The sequence below is a fragment of the Thamnophis sirtalis genome, unplaced genomic scaffold, assembly GCF_051295495.1.
Source record: "Thamnophis sirtalis isolate CommonGarterSnake01/CBP01778 unplaced genomic scaffold, rThaSir2_p1.2 scaffold_12, whole genome shotgun sequence".
Lineage (NCBI taxonomy): Eukaryota > Metazoa > Chordata > Lepidosauria > Squamata > Natricidae > Thamnophis > Thamnophis sirtalis.
The window spans coordinates 53,284,572-53,306,999 of NW_028261392.1; the positions used below are offsets into that span (position 1 = coordinate 53,284,572).

The 22,428-nt window shown below is 38.7% G+C and overlaps 1 protein-coding gene across 2 annotated transcripts; it reads right to left on the minus strand.

Moving 5' to 3' along the window:
* Positions 1-683: 683 nt before the first annotated feature.
* On the minus strand, positions 684-21,305 carry LOC106538845 (mitotic-spindle organizing protein 2A). 2 transcript variants are annotated; one of them, XM_014053469.2, is made up of 4 exons: positions 21,111-21,305; positions 14,008-14,126; positions 6,658-6,846; positions 684-3,473 (listed from the first exon to the last, which is right to left on the minus strand). In XM_014053469.2, exons 1-4 carry the CDS (start codon positions 21,245-21,247, stop codon positions 3,331-3,333), a joined length of 588 nt encoding a protein of 195 aa, XP_013908944.2. In that variant the 5' UTR covers positions 21,248-21,305; the 3' UTR covers positions 684-3,330. The 2 variants fall into 2 exon arrangements, with proteins under 2 accessions (XP_013908944.2, XP_087582698.1); XM_087726572.1 differs by lacking the exon at positions 6,658-6,846 and having other exon boundaries at positions 21,111-21,294.
* Between the last annotated feature and the right edge of the window lie 1,123 nt (positions 21,306-22,428).

The following is a 22,428-nucleotide window of genomic DNA, read 5'->3' on the forward strand; positions in this document are numbered from 1 at the left end:
GGAAGACTCACCAGCAGAGATCTGGTGGGTTGTGTGGTTGAGATAAGCTAGGGAACCAGGGAGCAGCAGCAGCAGCAGCACCTGTGCCTCTAGGCAGGTGAGATACGAAGAGTAGGAGGGTCGGGAGGTGAGGGCGGACCCAGTCAGTGGTGCATTTTATCGGTTCTCCGAACTGCCCATAATTTGTCCTACCTACATGATCAACAGAGCCCCAGGCAGAATTGCGCCCTGCGGGGGGCCACCTCCAGCACTTCTCTACCACCTCCCTTGCCTCTTAGCGCCCCCCTGCTGCCCCCGTTGCCTCTTAGCACCCCCCCCTGCCTCTTAGCGCCCCCCTACATCATCCCCCCCAGGGGGTTGTACCACCCACTTTGGGAACCACTGATCTATTCTGTCATAATTAAATAAGCAAGTTGTACATTTCTCAATCAATTACCTTCAACTTTAGTTGATAATCATTTATGTTGATAAAATGACAAACAAAATTCTGGGCACCAAAATAATATCTAAGGCTGCCACAAAGTGAACTGAAATTCTGCCCTGTATGCATGTAAAAGTCTAACATCAAATTATTTATGTTATTTCTATGAGCAAAGAGTTATTTTTATTTAAAATGCTTATATCTCCAGACAAAGAACACTGATTTAGTACCGCTGTCAGCTAGTGCAAAGAGGCATTCAAAGTAAAAAAAATAGTTCATTTTATTACTTTAAGTGTATAACATAAACTTACAAAATAGTAGTCCAAGAGGGAACAATTGCGGTAAGGAACTGCCTCCCAGATTTAATGTGCCAACAGATACTACTTTAAATTCAGGTGAAAGGTTACAGAGGAAATGCAGGGGAGAGGTCAGAGCAGCAGATAAAATACAGCTGAAGCTGCTGGGGAAACAAGATGGTTCAAGATACAGGTAATCCTTGAGGTATGACAGGCCATTCAACAAATGCTTGAAGTTACAATGCATACCCCAAAAGCTAAATACAAATGTTTCAAAGTTACAAATTCTGCAGCACCCCCATGATCATTTATCATTTGCCCTTATGACTGACTGCAGAGACACTGCAGCACACCCACCCACCCAATTTCCCTCCCATTTTGCCTGGCCAGGTCCTCAGACGCCCCTAGAATTCAGTATGTTGGTCTGCTTTGCCAAGATACTGAGTTCTATGCATTTGTCCCCACCCCCCACTTCCCCGTCACTTACCTACCTACTTACCTAATTACTTATGTAGAGAGTAAGTAAGTACTTACCAACTATCTTACGTAGAGAAGGCTGCTCCTTTGCTGGGCCACGTGGCATAATCAAGAAGAAATCTGATCTCTCTCGTTTCCTTGGCAATCCTTTCCCGCCAGCCAGTACAAATCGGTAGTGATTTACCCTGGCTGGGAGAAAAGAATTACCATGGAAGCAAGAGATAAGATTTCTTCTTTGCTCTACCACCATAAGACTAGCGTAAAGGTAGCACTGGCAGTGCTATGAATAAATCATGCCTATTCTGGTTCCTCTCCAATCAGCCTAAATCACTATGATTTCTTAGCGCCACCAGTGTAAGACTAGTGTAAAGCTAGAGCTGGCGGCATGGAAGCAAAAGTGACCTAATTTCATATTTTTGATTGTGCCACGTGGCCCAGTGAGAGAGCGGCCTTCTCTACTCTGACTTTCTGAGCTCATCAAAATGTAAGTAAACAAATGGTGGGGTATGGAGGAGGTCCATAGGGCTTTGGGGAAACCAAGGGGCAGGAGGCAGAGCATGGAATACCATAGAGGGTGGGAGAGGCCTCCTGGAAGTGCCTACACCTGCACTAGGCCTCCCTTGCTTTCTCTCATCCCTGAGTCACCCATGCTCTACCTAATCACCTGTGCATTCGTTTAACAAATGCATTGGGGAAAACAGGGACAGGGATGTTGTTAGATGCTTCATTTAATGTGGTCCTCTACTTCTGACATGAATGGGCAGGCTCCATTAATAACATAAGTCAAGGACTACCTGTATTAGAAATAGGGTTACACATTACTGAAAAATACAGGGAAGCAGTTCTTCCCACAGATGATGGTGAGGAATGTAGGCAATAGTTCAAAATATGCCACAAATTGATTTGTTTTGTTACACTATCTCTTATACTTTTTTCTGCAATCCTTTTTTTTTAACTCCTTGCTCTGTTTTTATCTAACCTTCATAATCATCTTAGTTCTCCAAATGCCTATCATAATGTAGCCAAACTTAAACTTTCCCTGGTCACATTAAACATCAGAGGCAAGGACTGAAGGGAAAGATTTTTCGTGGAATAGAAAAATTACGTAAGAACTGCACACTTAGATCAAGAATGGAAAACTAATAGTTGGTGAGCTATGTGAGGGACAGACATAATACTAGAGAAATCACACGTTATACAATTATGATAAACATGTACAGTATAGGACACTCCTGCTGTTGTTCCTCAGCAAATGCAGTTCGAATTCATGCAGGTCTATATTAAGGATAGCATAAACTCATTGCCAGTCATATTTTGTTCTGAACCTGCAATCACTACATTTCTTGAAGAATACTTAAACTACAAAATTATTCTCTCTCTAATTAGTGCTTCAAAAATGATCCTTAAGCATATTTAAGAGGCTAAATCAGCTTGGAATATCATTTGCATCTTTGTTCTTTGTTAATAAATTTGTTTCAGAAATGCAGTAGCTGGCTGAAATAACCCTAATTCTTACTGAATTTATTCCCAAAAACATTTGCATAGAATTCAGGATTTAGGGTTGGCTGCCATGCATGTTTTAAAACAAAGTTGAGTAGGAGTATCCACCCAGCTTTGGCTGGTCTTGGAAAAACAAGATCATGCAAGATCAGATCTGATTAGCATTTTCAGGAAAGACCATCGGAGAATCACAGAGCCATAGGCTTGACTGCAGAAAGAAAGATTTTCATTTGTTCATTTATGAAGAAGGCAAACTTCACTTAACAAATGTTTTGCTTAGCAACAGAAATTATGGGCTTAATTGTGGTTGCAAGTCAAGGATTACCTGCACTGTCAAAATTTATGTGAATAAGCACATGGATTCCATAGGAGACAAGTTAAAAGATTTGTATAACTTAATTTCAAAAAAGAAAAGTTCCCCAATAGAAATCAACAGGTAACAAAGCTACATGTAATCATAAACAGTAATACAAGAAATACAGAAACAACATATTCTGTACTGCCTGATATTTAAACTGAACAACAAATTAATTTGAACAAGTTCATTATGTTATTTAATAGTTAGAAATTTACATAGCATTCTAGTCATTGGCTTTCCTGGAACATGAGAATAATGTTTAGCCATTTTCTAAGTATCTAAGGATTTTTCACAGGACACCCAGTCTTCGGCAGCCTGCTGGCACTTGGCTGCCGTGGTACTCGTTGACCAGATCCTTCTCGGTTGCTATGATCCGACACAGGTTGATTGCCAGCTGCTGTAGAAATGGTTCTTGCCCTCCCTGGAAGAAAAGAAAGATGTTTATTATGACCAACCTATCAATTGTTAGGATTGCTGGAGTATTTTAAACAATTTTGAAATGTATCTGGGATATAAATCTAACAAGCTATAAGATCACAATATATAACACTAAAAACATGCTAAACCAGAAAACAGTAACTGAATTATCCAAATCACTGATTGTCTGATCTGTCTTCCTCAGACTCACTGCTGAAAATAAGAAATGGCTAATAGCATAATCAAATATATTCTTCTGTACTCTTAGATCATCAATATTCCCTGCAACTGTTGAGCAATATGAAAATGAACAGAAGTTCTTTCAGCCTTTTCCAAATTCTATTCTTCTCTTATAAATCTGCAGAATGACGGAATTGGAAGAGAGCACAGAAATCATTACTGCAGTCCAATAACCTACTCAGGGCAGGCTCCACTAAAGCATCTCACTCTCTCTTTGAAGACCTCTAATGAATTTTTCACCACTCATAAAATTTGCTTTTCATTCTTGATATAAAAATGAATTATGTATTTCAGCAGAGTAACATCACATGACTGCTCCATAACCAAACTATTTTGCTAAGAGCAGCATGTAGTACAATTATACAACAGAGGTTCTTTTTTTAACTTTGTAAAATAATTCTGCTACCCAAATTCCAAAATCTTCTAGTTGATGTAAAGAAGACTCTAACTTTAATCCATTTAAATAAGTTTATAATCAGAACATCTTTAGTCAAAGACTTTAAGGTACAGTTTAATTATTAATGAGTACAAATACGCTTTTGATAAATGTGCCAATTTCTCCTTGTAGATCCAACTTTCATTGATGTTTTTCCATACAAGTCACAAAACTAATATTTTGTTAAGCTTAAATGGTGTTCTAGTAATGGTTTGGATTGTTCACACTTGCAATAGTTCATGGTTTAGACTCCTGATTTCCAAAGTAAGAATTAAGAGTAAAAGAAAAAAGATGGTGTTTCTTTCTGTCAGTGACATAGAGATGTTCAAAGCTCTTAGCTTTTATAATATTTAATGAATCTGTACTCAAAGTACTCTTAACAAAAATGATATTCTTAAATAGTATAACAGACCTTGCTGGCATCCAAATATATTTGAATTATTCCATTAATTAATTTTAAGCCAGAATAATATTGTTTAATGCATCTTTGTAGGTATCTGTCTTTGATATATATATATTATGTAGCTATGGAACTAGGAGGTTAGATGGTTAGCAGCACAAACACCAAGAAATGGAACAATGTAACAGAAAATAGCAGAGTTTTACAAGCCAATTCTGGCTTCCAGCTTTGAAAGTCAGGTTATGGACAGAAATAATACCTTTTTTCACACACTCTCTCTAATGTAAGTTAGAGCTTTTGAGATCATTTCTGTCATGTATGAGAGAAAAATGTTCAATTTCACCAAGAATTTTAATAATCATGGACATGTTATTTGAATCTCTTCTGTTAAATTTGTTAAAATCTAGTCCGACAAATCTAAGTCTCACAACAAGGACTGATCCTTTCCAAGCAAGAATCAACATTTTGAAGAAATAATTTCTTTTCAGACTTCTTCCAGATATGTCATACCTTTTATATGATCCACTAAATCAGAGAAATTACAATAATCATTCACTGGATTCAGGCCTCTTTATCACCATTCTCTTCCATACACATACAAAATTGCCACATACCTTACCAAAAACAAATGAAGTAAAAGCTGAAAGAAACTTTGCACTGTCCTCAGATGCAAACAAAACTTTCCTCAAATATAATTATCATAGCATAATGATCATAATCATATGGAGTTTTGGAAAGAATAGTCCATACTGGTCTGATTCCTCAAAAAGCATTTTCTGTCCCAGATATTTATCATTTGTAGAAGTTGCTACATTGTCTTCTGCATGCAATTTGCTAACTGTAGTAGTTGGTGGAACAATGACAGAATGAGATAGCGTAGAGAATGTTTCTCAGAAAAGTATAAACTAATATTTTGGGAATAAAAAGCCAACACCATATATTTATACTTAAAATATGGTATTTCACAAAATGTGTGTTGCAAAATGTGTCTCAATTGATCAATTGAGACAATCAATTGATTGTGTTTCTTTTAATTTGCTGTGTCTTATTTGTTTTAATTTTTTCTTAATATTTCTTATTTCTGTAAGTCACCCGGAGTCCTCCAGGATTGGGCGGCCTATAAATTCAATAAATGGAAATGGAAATGGAAATGGATTAAGAACATCCCATTCAGGGATCACAAAGTTAACAAGTCAGAATTCTGAATGCCAAGGATCAACATAATCTTAATGCAAAAAACTTTATGAAGGTTCAAAACTTTGATAGAAGAGACAAAGTACAAATATCTCAGAAAAATCAATCAGCCACAAAAACATCATATCTTGCAACTTAATTTACTAGGTGAAATACATTCTTCAACAAAAAGTGTAATACAACATGTATTTAAACATTTTCAAATGACTGGAGGGATTTACAGTGCCAGATTGATAAAAATATTCTGTACTTGACCTAAATGATGCAATGGCAACAGCATGATTCGAATTAGCAATGCTCAATCTGTATGCCATTTCCTACTTGGTGCTACAGATATGAGTGGTTGTAAAACTCCTTTCAGAAAACACAAGGAAATTCGGTCATAATTCTCAAGGTTGCAGTGCTGCAAATATGCTACATTTAGAGGCATGTACTAATGATGTACAAACATTTTAAATTTAAAATGTTTTGAGCTAAAAGAATCCCCATCTTGGAGCTGAAATTCTCAACAGCTATTTCCAACTTATCAAAAGCATTCCAAGACTGTTCCAACCTTACCAGAACTTTGGTACTATCCTGAATTCATAAATTCAAAATAACCTGCTTTAAACTCTAAAAAGCTGTTTTCAATTTGAAACTGTATGCATATTCACTATACGCTTCATAAAAATATAATGGGTTCCCAAACCTTTTCATTCAATCATAATATCCAGCATTAAAAAAAAATCACTAGCATGAAATGAGTATTATTTGCAGAGTGTTCAGAATGTGTAACTTAAAACAATGAGAACATTTATTTGGAAGCAAATTCTACTGTAATCAAGAGTTCGTAGTCCAAGTAAGAATTTTTTTCAAATCTGAAGGCAAGAGGATCACTTTCCTTTCTCAACACTGCCCTAAAACCCAGTAGATAACAACCTGCAAAAGGAGAGAACAGGCAGCAAGAAAACTGGAAAGAGCCAGGGGGACCTTGAGAGAGAGGCGAGCGACCTGCGGCAGGACTGTAGCCCACAGCCTTAGGGACCCTTATTCGTGGAGGTCGAAGGACAGAGGAAAATGAGAGTGGTGCAGGGATTTTACAGGCCTTGGCAGACACAATTGGGGGCTCTAATTCAAAGAGAGACACAGAAACAAATTAGAAACACCGCATAGCTATAGACACAAAAACAAACTAACCAATATATTTACATATTTTAAATGCTGTTACATCAGTAGTACTACTGTTTTTTGGGGTTTGTTGTTTTACATACATACAGTTCCTACAGTCAAAAGCTAAACATCCATATACAAGAATATGATGTTCTAAACAATTTGAAGTATTTAGGAAAAAAATAGGAGCTAGCTAGGTGCTCTATCAGGTTTATTTGTTTCATTTTCAAAATAATTTTGGAATGCCACAAATAAGACACTGCGTGATATTAATTTTTGTAAAACATATCTGCAATTTATGTATTTCAGTTATCTTTAATGATATATTATACAATAAGAGCATTATCTGTAAAGCTCTACTCTATAATATATGCAAGGAAGCTAGAATTTAGGCTACAGCTCAGGGAAAGGAAAGGCCCTGATTCCATTGCTGCAATTTTAGTACAGTCTAATCCATTCCAAATCTAACAGAGCTTCAGAACACTTAGTGCTAACTTTTAAAAAAAGAACACCACACATTACAACCCTAAGTAGTACAGCAATTTAAATATCTCTATACTTTGTACTCTAATTGTACTGCTTTGTTTTTGATTAAATGCAGTAGTGTAAAATAACATTCCCCCTGCAAAAAGATATTTTAATAATTATAACATGAAAGTAACGACAGCTTAATTAAAACTTATCCCTTCAAACTAGCTCATTTACTTCTTAGATAAATTCACAGTACATGCTGTACAATAAAATTAATAAATGAATTAATGAAATTCCAAAAAGCTTTGGAACACATAATGTGTTCTGAATGGAACTATTAGTCTTTTGTAGCAGCAACAGTTGCAACCAATTATTTTATTTTACTGGTTCTGATCAGTGGGAAAGATTCTTATACTAACACTTGCATGCATAACTTGAAAATTTCTCTCTTATATATTTGGATATAACCAGTTGCAAAAAAGAAAGCAACAGAAAGTGTCCTTGCAAAATTATATATGAATGCCTCTATGAAGGGTGCAACCTAAAAGATGGAAGTATACTTCAATGTCAAAAATAATCTTACATTTGAGAATCAAGTCTGATGTGGAATTTAATTCAGTTTAGAAACCATTCACAGATTACAGTTCTACATACAGATATGAGGTTTCTCTTAGCAGGAGGCTTTATAATAATAGCTTTTATTTGATTTGTTCAATAAGGATAGAATTTAGAATGCAAATAAACATTTGCTATTTTTTATTCTTACGTGATTCATATTATACTGCCTATTATTTTTAATTAATATTGTTGCTTATAAAGCCCTTCATGGTATTGGACCTGGGTACTTGAGAGACCGCCTGCTGCCAATTACCTCCACTAGACCGATCAGATCCCACAGATTAGGCCTCCTCCGAATCCCATCTGCCGGCCAGTGTCGACTGGCGACTACCCGGAGGAGAGCCTTCTCTGTGGCTGCTCCGACCCTCTGGAACGAACCCCCCGTGGAGATTCGAACCCTCACCACCCTCCAGGCCTTCCGCAAAGCCCTTAAAACCTGGTTGTTCCGACAGGCCTGGGGCTAAAGAGCCGTTGCCCCCATCTCGAATGGTATGACTGTTGTGAGTTTTAAATTATATATTGTTATGTTGTTGTTTTTTAAATCTTTTGTCTGTATCCCCCTCCCCGGTTCGGGTTGTGAGCCGCCCTGAGTCCCCTTCGGGGGAAAAGGGCAGCATAGAAATTTAATAAACTGAACTGAATTATTCAATATTTGCTTGAATTTATTTTCTATATTTCAATGCTGCCACAATCCCAAACTCTTGGTTTATATGAAGCATTTCAATATTTTTCTGAAGTCTGCAGCACTAAATAAATGTTCTTCTTTTTTTTTAAAAAAAACTCTATTTTAGATTGCTTTGAATTTTTCCTCTTATTTATCTTTTATACTTTTCTTCTTGATTCTGTTCTTCTGAAATACCTATCAGAAGAGGTGGCGCAGTGGTTAAATGCAGCACTGCAGGCTACTTCAGCTGACTGCAGTTCTGCAGTTCGGCTGTTCAAATCTCACCGGCTCAGGGTTGACTCAGCCTTCCATCCTTCCGAGGTGGGTGAAATGAGGACCCGGATTGTTGTTGGGGGCAATATGCTGATTCTGTAAACCGCTTAGAGAGGGCTGAAAGCCCTATGAAGCGGTATATAAGTCTAACTGCTATTGCTATTGCTACCTCTACTGAAATAAGCAAGCAAACAAACAAACAAGATTTGCACTTGTTCAGTGTGGCTCAAGGTCACCCAGCTGGCTTTATGGCTAAAATGGATTAGAACTCCATGGTTCCCTGAATTGCAGACTGATGCCTGAACCACTACACCAAACTGGGTTTAATTAGTATCCTACATGATTAAAAACTCAATTGATGTTATAGGTTGCAGAACTAAACTTCCATCTGTAATACAATAAACTCTCTAAGAAAGTGTTTTGTTCAATTGCAACCAGCTTATTCCATCACTGGAGGTGTTCAAGAGATTGGACAATCATTTGTCCAGTATGGTATAGGCCAGCGATGGCAAACCATTTTTGGCTTGCATGCTATAAGTAAGGGGAGTGCAGGGGGTCATGCGTGGGCGTGTCACACCCATAATGCAACGTGTGACACCCCCCCAGTGCGCATGTGCACATGAGAGGTGCTCCCCCCAAAAAAATTTTGCATGTTTTTTTTTACCTTCCCCAGGCACCAGAAGCTTTATAGGAGCCTGGAGAGGGCGAAAACAGCCTCCCCCACTCCTCTGGAGGCCCTCGGAGGCTTCAGGGACCTTCAGGAGGTTTCCCTGAAGTCTCCGGAGAGCTTAAACTGACCCTACGAGCAAACCGGAAGTGACTTCCGGTTTGCTCATAGGGCCATTTTTAGTCCTTCGGAGGCTTCAGGGAAGCCTCCTGAAGGTCCCTGAAGCCTCCAGAGGGCTTAAACCGACCCTACGAGCAAACCGGTACTCCATTTCCAAATTTCTGGTTTGCCCATAGTTTTTTGTGCTCCAGAGGCTTCAGGGAAGCTCTAGGGGGGGAGGCCCTCCGGAGGCTCCTTTAAAGCCTATAAAAAATTGCTTTAAAAAAGGCTGAACTCAGCTGGCCAGTGTTTGCATGCACGCTGGCCAGCTGACAGGGCAACGCCTAGCGTGCCCTGAGAAATGGTTCCGCATGCCACCTGTGGCACGCATGCCATAGGTTCGCCATCCTGGGTATACGCTCTCTTGCTCGAGCAAAGAGTTGGACTAGAAGACCTCCAGATCCCGGCCAACCCTAATATTTTATATTCTAACACACATAACTAATTTATGAAATTTATTATCGTAAGATGTGACAATGTCCACTAGCTTAACTATCATTCAAGTGTAATTTCAAAAATCCATATATTTATTAGTTGTTTCCACTTTCTGATAGCAATCCAGTTTTTCCAGAATTTTCTAAGACTGAATGAAATCTAATGCATTGTCTTACAATACCTCCATGTAGCACTCAGCAGATAGTCCTCAATGGAACTACAGCTACATGAAGGGAAGTATGACTGGGGGGTGTGGTGTACTATAAGGTACTGTCTTAGGGCTGTACTCTTCAACATCTTCATAAATGATGAGAAGATAAAAGGGGAACTCATCAAATTTACAGACAATACCAAGCTGTGGGGAATAGCTAATACTTTAGATGATGGACTCAGGATTCAGAAGGATCTTGGCAGACTTGAACATTGGGTTCTATCCAACAAAATGCAATTCAGTGGTGAGAAAAATAAGTTCCTACACATAGGTAAGGAAAACCGAATGCACAAATATAGTAGGTGGTACCTGGCTCAATAGTAGCAATTGTAAGAGAGATCTAGGTGTCCTAGTCGACACACATAAGCATGAGCCAGCAGTCTGCTGCTACTGCCAAAACAGCTAATACACTAATGCAGCCCTAGTTACATCAACAGGGGGATAGAAGATCACTTGAAGTTTTAGTACCACTTTATAGTGCACTGGTGAGACCTTACTTGGAATGCTGCATCTAGTTACCATGATACAAAAAAGATGTTGAGATTCTAGAAAGAGGACAGAGAAGAGCAACAAAGATGATAAGAGGTCTGGAGGTTAAATCATATGATTATTGGTTGAGGAAACTAGGTATGTCTAGTCTTATGAAGAGAAGGACTAGGGATGATATGATAGCAGTCTTGACCTATTCTCCAAAGCATCTGGGGGAAGGACAAGAAGTAATGAGTTGAAGATCATTAAAGAGAGATCTAACTTAGACCTAAACAGAAATTTCCTGACAGAGAACAATTAATCACTGGTACAGCTTGCCTCCAGAAGTTCTGGATGCTCCATCACTGGAGGTTTTCATGAAGAGACTAGCAGCCATTTATCCAGAATGGTACAGGATCTCCTGCTTGAGCAGGGAGTTGGACTAGAAGACCTTCAAGGTCTTCCATCCTTCCGAGGTGGGTGAAATGTGAGCCCAGACTGTGGGGGCGATATGCTGACTCTGTAAACCGCTTAGAGAGGGCTTAAAGCACTATGAAGCGGTATATAAGTCTAACTGCTATTGCTAACTTGAAAAAACAGGACTGGAGTGGGAAGTGAGGAGGGTTATATAGGAATGAGGTGATCAGTATGACATACGGTTAAAATTCAATTTTAATATTGAATTAATATTAATATTTAATATTATATAGTTAGTCTCATATTTGTGACATCAGATATTTCATGGTATTAGAGGAAAATAAATTCCCCTAAGTAAATAAATTCAACAGTCTTATGTAAAACTTTACTGAGAATTATGATACTCAGGGAGATAATTTCATGTTGCAGTTTATAGCGATGAATGCCAGAAAAGTTAAGATACAAAGACTAATAGAAGATAATAGATAAGAGCCACGATGGTGCAGTGGTTAGAGTACAATACTGCAGGCTACTTCTGCAGATCACTGGCTGCCAGCAGTTTGGCTGATTGAATCTTACCAGACTCAAGGTTGACTCAGCCTTCCATCCTTCTGAGGCGGGTAAAACAAGGAGCCAAATTGTTGGGGGCAATATGCTGACTCTGTAAACTGCTTAGAGAGGGCTGTAAACCTGTGCTATTGCTATAATATTTGTAACTCAGGGGAATTCTCAGTGCTCTCTGAGCTTGGTTCTTTGCTTGCAAATATTTCATTAGTCAACTAATGCTTGTTGAATAATGAAACTACCGCAAGCAACAAAAAAAGGTCCTAGACCATCTAGAATTCTACATAAGGACTAACACAAATGTTCATAATGTAACTGAGAAGAGCCATTGAAAGAGAACACAACACACAATATAGCCTATTTTTTCATCGACTTTCATTCTTGCAAGCTAATTCCCCATTGATCAAATTGATGTTCATACTTTCTCCAGTTTACTTTTAATGTATGAAAAATTCACCCTAGAGCCATACAGTTTCTAGCATTAAGTTAGGATTCTGCTGTTTAAAACCTCACATTTGATCACGTTGCATTACTGCTCTTCTAGTGAATGACACTAAGTCAGAAACTACAAAAGTATTGGTGATATATGCAGTGTCAAGAGCAATTAAAAATAAATAAATAAATAAATAAATAAATAAATATGCTCTGAAGGAGCTTAGGTTAACAATCAAGATAACCTTGATATTAATTAAATATTCAAATGTGCCTTTTTATTTGCACTCATGATAGTTAGCAACTACCATTCTAAAATGAAACAGGCATTTTCATTGCTGAACAGAACAGAGTGAACTGCAAAGAAACAGTAGCAGGGTTATGTTGTTACTTTTCATGCTTTGTAACAATGAGGATTATACAATAAAGATTTGATTTAAGTTTCAAGAAGAATAAATATGTGCTTGTTACAATCATTTAAGATGTTGCCCTGAGTTATACTCACAAAGAACAGTCTATAATGCAACAGAAGTTTGTGGCTGCATATTAATGAAATAACTATTACATTGGAAAGGCTTACTCCAGAAAGCCCGATCAATTTTTAGAGTGAAAGTAACCTAAAACTATAACATTGCACTACTTCTATTGTTATATTTAATTGAAAACATGCAGTCAATGATAGCTTAGTAAAAAAATACCATATTTATCAGAGTATAAGACGCACCGGAGTATAAGACGCACCAAGGTTTTGAAGAGGCAAATTTTAAAAAAAGTAGATAGGTAGATAGAGGGATAGACAGGGAGAGAAATAGAGAGAAATATAGTAGGTAGGTAGATAGGTAGGTAGGTAGAGAGACAGAGTAGTTAGGTAGGTAGGTAGATAAAGGGGGGGAGAGAGAGAGGGAGAGCGAGGGAGAGAAATAAAGATAGAGAGAAATACAGTAGATAGGTAGGTGTTTCTGTTGGCACAGTACTTGAGCAATCTAATTCTTATCAGTTAAAGAGCTTTCCAAAAGGAAAGCTTCGGGAGGCAAAAAATGCTGTATTCGGTGTATAAGACGCACCCAGATTTTCAGCCTCTTTTTTGAGGAAAAAAAGGTGCTTCTTATACTCTGAAAAATATGGTACTTTGTACATAGTTAGAAGGAACAATCCCAGATTTGGCCCATAAAATATTAGGTCCAAATTCTGGCAGAATTGAAGCAATCAGATGGATAGTTTTATGATCTGATACAACATATGGCTGTTCTACATGTTTCTAATGATAAGCTACCTGGAAAAAGAATACTATCTGGAACTTAGAAATGCAGTAAACTGAGACTGGGGTTTAACCTGTTTTAAAAAACATAAATTTTGATGTATGATTTTTCAAGAAATGAATGCAACTTATATTGTGGGTAGATAACAGAAGAGATTGAAAAAGAAAAGAAAAGCAACATTTTTTTGGAAATTTTAAATACAAATAAAGTGGATTGTTTGAAAAACACAGACATTAACAGTACAACACTTATTAATGCTAGAATGTTGTCTCGGATCAAGAATATGAGGACATTAAAAATTAGCATAACTCTGTTGTGTCTTCAGAATGTTTCGTCAAATAGAAAATTACCAAACTATTATATAGATAATCTTCCAATGATCCAAAGTACTCATGTCACTGCTGCTGTTCCTTGCCTTAGACCAAACCCTGACTGAGGCATCCTAATACATGCCTCTCAACAAATGGGGGGCACCACTGACCTCGTGCTGCATCAGAAGGAGCCTCAGTACTAATTAATCTCTGCCCAGCACACATGGAACGCAACATCTGAAAGACAGCCAAAGGTGACACATTCATGCGTAGAAGGTCCAGCAGAATCCTAAGGAGAGAAAATAAAAATATAATACTTTCTTGATTACAGTATTTGAAACCAATTGTTTCTCGCTTGTCAAGTAAATTTTTTTTTTAATTTTTAAAAAAGATTTTATTGGTAAAAAGAAAATACAATATCCATAACTTGTAAAAAACAATACAACTACATTTCGAGATATTCCCATACTATCAAATCATTATAAACATCCAAGGTTAGGTATCTTATTCCTTCCCTCCCTCTTCTCTTCCCTCATTTCTTCTTTTCCATACCCTTTTCTTCCCTCCCCCCCTTACTTCCTTCTCCCCTGCCTTCCCTCCTTTCTTTTCTCCTTTCCTCCTTTCCTTCCCCCTCCTTTCCCTCCCTCGGTCCCCCCCTCCTTCTCACATACCTTCCCTCCTTCCCTTCCTCTTTCCCTCCTCCTTCCTTTTCTCTTAATCTCCCTCCTTTCCTCCCTCCTTCCTTCCTTCTTTTCAACTCTCCTTCTCTTTCTTTCCCTCCCTCTTTCCCTCTTTACTACCCTCTCCTCTTCCCTCCCTCCTTCCTCCCCCAGTTTCTTCTCTTTCTTCTCTCCTTTCTTCCCACCTTCTTTCCCTTCTCTTCTTTCTCTTCCTCCTCTTTATCCTTCCCCCCTTCTTCTGCCTTTCCTGTTCCTCTCCTTTCTCCTCTCCATCCTGACTTCCCTACTGTCCTCCTTCCCTCCCCTCTAACCTTTGTTACATTTACATATTTTCCTCTGCTGAGGACAACCTGGTTCTCTTTTCCTTTCCTTGCTTAAAGAGGCAAGGATTATAAATCCTCTCGCCTCATCTAAAATGAAGTTTAATTGCTAATTCCAAGCAAGTAATTATAGCGGATTTCCTATCAGCTTTTTAAAGTTTTCCCAACATTGTAGTCTAACAAAATTGCTCAACAGTGGGTTCTCACCCCTAATACATTTCTCCTTTCGCTTATCTCTCAGTTGTTGTATATTGTTCATTTGAGTTATTGGTTTAATCGTATTAGGTTAGTCAGCTATCTCTTTTTGTGTCTAAGTCTTCACTGACTCATCAAGCCATTTGTACAGCTTCTCCCAGACTGTATAAAAGTCTGTATCTTCTTTGTCGCTAATTCGCATCGTCAATCTGTTCATTTCTGCTAGTTCTAAAATTTTATTCATCACCATAGTGTTGGTGGGGGCATTTTCACTCTTCCAGCACTGTGTGTAAACAATCCTTGACGCTGTCAGAATATGGACTAGGAGGTATTGGTTAGATTTGCATATTTTTTGATCTATTATCCCTAATAAGAAAGTTTCCAGCTTAAGACATAGTTTAATTGACAAGATTCCATTCAGCCATCCTAGTATTTGCTTCCAATATGCTTTGGCAACCGGACACGTCCACCACATATGGTAGTACGTGCCCAGCACTGTTTTACATTTCCAGCATATGGCCGAAACTTTTGAAGAAATTTTCGCCAGTCTTGTCGGTGAAAGATGCCAGCGGTAGAACATTTTATATATATTTTCTTTATAGGCCGTCGATTTTGTCAATTTTAGGTTCCATTCCCAGACTCTTTCCCAGTCGTCTAGGTCTATTGTGTGGCCAATGTTTTGGGCCCAGGTTACCATGACTTCTTTTACTCTTTCTGCTTCCGTTTTTCGAATCAGTAAGCAGTTGTATATTTTTGAAATTAGTTTCTCATCTGGTCCAATTAAAATTTTATCTAATTCCTGGTTCTTGTTCTGGAAGCCGGGTTGTGCTAGATCGAATTTGTGTTTGTTTTGAATTTGAAGATATGGCCACCAATCGATGTTTATTCCCTTAACAGCCAAATTTTCCCTGGGGTTTAGTTTGTTTTGGTCGTCTAGCAACTGTTGGTAGGTAACAATTTTATCCAGATTTATCAAATTCGGGTATATCAGGGCTTCCGTCGGAGATATCCATTTAGGTAGTTGCGTGTAGTATTTCCTTCTAATTTCCAGCCAGTCCTTAATTAATACCCCCCTTAAATGGTGTCTACTAAAATAATTGTGGATTTTATTTCCCTCGCACCATAAGTAGTTGTGCCACCCATATTGCAGGTCGTGGCCCTCTATTGTTAAGATTCTTTTATTAGCTAACATTACCCATTCTTTTATCCACATAGTTGTTGCTGCTTGATGATATGTTTTCCATTCCGGTAATCCCATTCCCCCTTGAGTTCTTTTATCCTGCAGGTGCATATATTTTATTCTAGGCTTTTTACCATTCCATATAAAGTTTCGAATCATTTTGTCCAAATCATTATAAAATTTTTCCCCTAACTTGACCCGTGCCGTTTGAAATAGGTAGAGGATTTTTGGCAAAACATTCATTTTAATTACTGCGACTCTTCCCATCATTACTGCGACTCTTCCTAATTGTAGTTTTGACCAGGTTTTTAAGTCCTTTTGAGTATTCTGTAACAACTTATCATAGTTGTCTTCTTTTATGGAAGAGCATTTCGCAGACAGCCAGATCCCTAAATACTTAATTTTTTTAGTTACCTTTAATTCCATTGTTTTCTCTAGTTCTCCAATCTGGTTTTTGGGAAAAAAATTTATAATCATTTTTGTTTTTTCCTTGTTTATTTTTAAACCGGCCACACACCCAAAGTTCTCAATGTCCTTCATCAAATTCGGTCCTGAAAGTAAGGGGTCTTCCACGATAAAGACCATGTCATCCGCGAAGGCCTGTACTTTATATTGTTCTTTTTTTATGGTCAAGCCCCTAATTTCCTGATTTGATCTTATCCGATTTAAAAGAACCTCTAGTGACATAATAAATAGTAGTGGGGAGAGCGGTAAAATTAACAAGTGTCTAAAAGAACTGATGGACACAATTCAAATATATACACGTTTGGTAATCCTACCCCAAGAATATAGAAACAAAAGTGTCAGATCCATGAATCTGCCATTCTTCAGGGAAAGGGGGGGGAGAGGGTATACTCCTTTAGACCTTTTTACCCTTCTGTCCTATATACAGATGAAACTCGAAAAATTAGAATATCATGCAAAAGTTCATTTATTTCAGTAATGCAACTTAAAAGGTGAAACTAATATATGAGATAAGACTCATTACATGCAAAGCAAGATAGTTCAAGCCATGATTTGTCATAATTGTGATGATTATGGCGTACAGCTCATGAAAACCCCAAATCCACCATCTCAGAAAATTAGAATATTACAATATTCACAATTAGAATATTACAATAAAACAAGGATTGTACATAGAACAATATCGGACCTCTGAAAAATATAAGCATGCATATGTACTCAGTACTTAGTTTAGGCCTCTTTTGCAGCAATTACTGCCTCAATGCGGTGTGGCATGGAAGCTATCAGCCTGTGGCACTGCTGAGGTGTTATGGAAGACCAGGATGCTTCAATAGCGGCCTTCAGCTCTTCTGCATTGTTCGGTCTCATGTCTCTCATCTTTCTCTTGGCAATGCCCCATAGATTCTCTATGGGGTTCAGGTCAGGCGAGTTTGCTGGCTAATCAAGCATAGTAATCCAACTGTCATTGAACCAGGTTTTGATGCTTTTGGCAGTGTGGGCAGCTGTAAAATGAAGTCAGCACCCCCATAAATTTTGTCTGCAGAAGGAAGCATGAAGTGCTCCAAAATCTGCTGGTAGACAGCTGCATTGACCCTGGTCTTAATGAAGCACAGTGGTCCAAAGTCTTGTTACTCAGTGGTCCAAAGTCCTCTTTTCTGATAAGAGCAACTTTTGCATCTCATTTGGAAACCAAGAACCCAGAGTATGGAGGAAGAATGGAGAGGCCAATCAAGCACAGTAATCCCACGGCCATTGAACCAGTTTTTGGTGCTTTTGGCAAAAGTTTCAGTAATGCAACTTAAAAGGTGAAACTAATATATGAGATAAGACTCATTACATGCAAAGCAAGATAGTTCAAGCCGTGATTTGTCATAATTGTGATGATTATCACACATTTGTTTATACATTAACATATTTGTTTATATATATATCAATATATATATATCATCCCACCAACTTGCTCAAAGTGTATGGGGAACCCAGGGGTTTCGTGTCTTTCCCTAGTTTCTGGACGGCTGGAAAGCTAATTAGGCACCAGGTGCCTATGATGGCATCTATGTCCCCTTAGGCCCAAGTCCTGGGCACCACTATTCGGGACTTAATGGAGAAGGAGCAGATGGTTTCACTTAGCATCGGATCCCCTTCAATGGCATCACTGTTCTCATTGCTGATGCCTGGAAAGGGTTCCGGAGCTGGAGTTTCTCCCCTGCTTAGTGGTGGGGAAGGAACCTCAACAGCTTGCCAGGAGAGCTTCCCTTTGTCTAGCAGTCTCCGTGGGGTTTTCTTCACCCTGAGAGGTTGCTGCCATATGGAGTTGAGGGATGGGAGCTGGTACAAGGCACTCAGAAGTTGGCCGCACCTGAAGCACTTGATTGTGACTGTGGGTGTTGGTTTTGGTGCTTCAACCGGTTTTGCAAGGGCTCGGTGGCCTAGGACTCTCTTAGTAGGTTTTTCCAGGGTGGGCTTCCAGTTAGGATAGATCTCCAGGTCCATGGCCACTGCCATTCGGTACCAGTCTGGTATGTGGTCAGGGACCACTCGGAAGGCACAAGCTTGCCTGAGGTCCTGATCTAGAGACTCTTTGAAGTGGTGAACGAAGAGGCATTCTGGCCAGTCTCTCAACTTTCCGGCCAATCTTCGGAATTCCCAGATGAATTCCTTTGGGGGTCTGCCCCTTTGCTTCAGGTTTCTACCTCTGCTTCTTCTCTGTGGGCTGTATCTTTGAATCGGACCTGAAGTAGTTGCACGAATTCATCTGCGTCCTCTAGTTCTGGGGCTCCCTTCTCGTGTAATTGGACTATCCATTCTGCTGCTTCTCCTTCCATCATACTGGCAGCAATTGCTGAGACAATGTCCTGATCTGTTTGGTATTGATCCCCATAGTGGTCAAGATGGGACCACATCCGGTTCAGGAAATAAGCCAGCTTTCCTGGAGTCCCATTGAAAGTCACCCTGAACCGCGGGGGAGGGGGCACATGATGGTGCTGGCTGCAGAGCCGGGCTAGCGGGACCAAGGCTGGCATCCACAGGCATTGCACCCATCCCTGGCTGGGGTAGAAGGCCCAGATTTGGTCTACCAGGGGGCAGTCAGATAGGTGGCTGGTGAGGAGGGGTAGCCAATCTCGGCAGCAGCAACGTCTCCCTCTGTAATCCCAGGCTGGATTAACACTCTGCTAAATTCCCACAATAATGTCAAACTATTTACTAACACTGTATTACTATTATTCTTCATATCCTTCTCATTACCTATCTCCTCCTACTTGCTGCTTGTATCTTTACTATTTATATTATTAAGTTTCCTAATATAATTTGGTTGTTTATTTAGTATCCTAAGTGTTGTATCTTATGATTCTTGATGAATGTTTTTTTACACTGAGAGCTTATGCACCAATGACGAATTTCTTGTGTGTCCAATCACACTTGGCCAATAAAGAAGTCAATTCTAGTCCAGTCCAGTCCATTGAAAAAAAGGACTAAGGGGTGACATGATAGCAGTGTTCCAATATTTGAGGGACTGCCACAAAGAAGAGAGACTCAACCTATTTTCCAAAGCAGCTGAAGGCAGGATAAGAAGTAGTGGATAGAAGCTGTTATGTACTTCTGGCTACATTCCTTTGTAATCAGAGGCAAGCTCGCCTGACCAATAACTAGAGCCAAGACACAGTGAAGGCCTTTTGTTTCATTTATTGCAATAAACGGGGAGAGCAGCTTATCAAAGGTTGGTTCTTTCCAAAGTTCCAACACAAAATATTTTCTTCTCTATACAACCCTGTCCCGGCCGCCATATCCCTCCTAACTCCCCATTGGCTGAGGTACAATGAGGTTACACTCTTCACAATCACTTCCTATATATTTCCTGCTACATACTAAATCAGAGGTCACTAACTATGTTAGATACAATTAAAGTTTTGATTATTAGGGGGGAAATGTTGATACAGGATATAATCAAATAAAGGAGGATAAGAATAACAACATATATATAGATATGGGTATACATAAGGAAACTGGATGTAAATTTTAAACAGTGATTTGGAAAGGAGGATTAGAAAACTTTGTTATTAATTATGGATGTTTAGCTAGAATAAGATATAAGGATTTAGTGTTAGTGGAGGATTTTAGAAATAGTAATTGAAAGGCCAGTATGTGGTTATGTATTAAATTTTGGTATATTTTATGATGAAGGATGCTTAAACAATTATAGTCAAATTAAAATGGAGATATGATGATGGTGACATGTATAAATATTTGAGTTAAAATACTTAAGTCAATATGAATTATGTTTGTTGACTGTGGAAGAGATGCACAAAAGTCTTTTTGTAACCAACTGATACTTTCTATAGCATGTAAAGAAGGATAATGTATTTGTTTTAAATAAAAAAAATATTTAAAAAAATAAAGAGACTGGAGAACCATTTGTCTGCAATGGTACAGACCCTATACTATAGGGTCTCCTACTTGAGCAGGTTGGACTAAAGGACTTCCAAAGTCCCTTCAAACTCTGTTATTCTGTTAACCTAATTGATCTTCACCTTCAGTTCACTGATAACACCATCATATTACTGGCTGGGCCCTATACAACTCTTCATCAGTTTTTATTATCCCCAAACTATATATTAAATTGTAGTCTAAGAAATAGGAATTCCAAGGCATTTTATTATACAGGCTAGGGTTATAATTGCAGGCAAAACTTAAAATGGTCAGAGTGACCGGTTGACACACCTCTTCAGGAGGATTCGATAGAATGTTATCTATCGAGAACACCACAAATTAAATGCTTTAGGAACTACAAATTAATTGGACGAAAAGGTCTCCCGTTGCTATCTTCCCTCTAACCTCCTTCTGGAGGGGAAGAAAAGTGGGTGAAATAATACCCCTATAGTTCCTAATAATGCAACGGCCACAAACTTCCAAGTCCTCAGCCTCCGATCACTCACTTAAACACTTCCGGGTCAATGCCGCTCCCCGCAGCCTGCACAAGTTCAAACAGTTCCGCTTCTTCCGCCGTAAGAAGTTTCCGCCGAGCTCGCGATCCCACGGCGGTGGCCCCCTTCAGTAACCCTGCCGTGTCCATCACCGACCCGATATCCCAGAAACACCTTCTGACCTCACGTTCACTTCCGCACGCAATGCATCTCGGGATGGCTTTTATTTAATGAGGAATGCGAGGGACTCGTAGTTTCTCTGAAAGCCGGTAGATCTAAACTGTAGAGTTCTCGTTTGGTACTTTCTTCTTCGGCGTCTGTTTTTCACTAACAGGACATGATCAATAGTAGCAGATGGGGAGTAAAAATAGCAACATAGAGTGCTCCATTTTCAGACCATGTCCTCGCCACCTACCACGGGGTCTGAACAGCTTCGTTCACTTAAGCTCTTAATGAAAGCCTTGAAATTGTTTTGCGGTTTGTAGCCGATTTCCCGGGGAAGCCGAAAAACACATCTATACATTGATAAAGCACGATGTGGTTGTAGCCAAATAGTGAGAAAAATCGAGATTGACGCCAGGGCATACGTATTTAAAATAAATAAGTTAAAGAACAAAGTTAAAGGTGATGAGTTCTCTGACTCAATTACTAATTCAGTTTCTGAGCTGACTAGAATTTACAGTAGTTTCCATTGAAAACCAAATTATGTGGTTTTAATTTAGTTGTGAAGTGGGAGACATGCTGCTGAATCAAGGGCATATTTGGTTAGAAGCTCAGAGTTCAGTAGTATTTTACTCCTAATTACAACTAATCAATTACTTGTGGGGTTTTTTTTTCATTTTTTAAAATATATTTTTATTATTTAACAAATAAGTATATCGAACACAGTGTGACCGTCCTGGCGTTTCATCTGCCATAGTTTCTTACGAGGAGAGTCTATAAAATGTATGTTTGAATGCTATTCTTTGCTCTCCTTGTACTCGATCCACTTGGGAGGAGACTTGGAGGCCGCCTTTGCAAACGCTTTTTATTTTTCTGTAAATAAAACTTTTTGAATTGTGAACCAGACTTGTCTGTGTTGTGAGGATTTAATAATTGGGTTTTTATCTCAATAGCATAGCAGAGTTGAAAGGGACCTTGGAGATCTTCCAATCCAAACCTCTACTTAGGCAGGAAACCTTATACCATTTCAGACAAATAGTTGTCTAATACCTTCTTAAAAACTTCCAGTGTTAGAGCATTCACAACTTCTGAAGGCAAATTGATTCACTGATTAATTGTTCTAACTCAGAAAATTTCTTCTTAGTTCTAGGTTGCTTCTCTCCTTGAT

Excerpts from the sequence above, each read along its gene's own strand:
- LOC106538845 (XM_014053469.2), bottom strand. The coding sequence starts at position 21,247 with ATGGACACGGCAGGGTTACTGAAGGGGGCCACCGCCGTGGGATCGCGA. Across the intron at positions 14,127-21,110 it reads ATTGACCCGGAAGTGTTTAA|GATTCTGCTGGACCTTCTAC; the intron begins GTGAGTGATCGG and ends TTCTCTCCTTAG. Across the intron at positions 3,474-6,657 it reads CCTGTTCTCTCCTTTTGCAG|GGAGGGCAAGAACCATTTCT; the intron begins GTTGTTATCTAC and ends CTTTTCTTCCAG.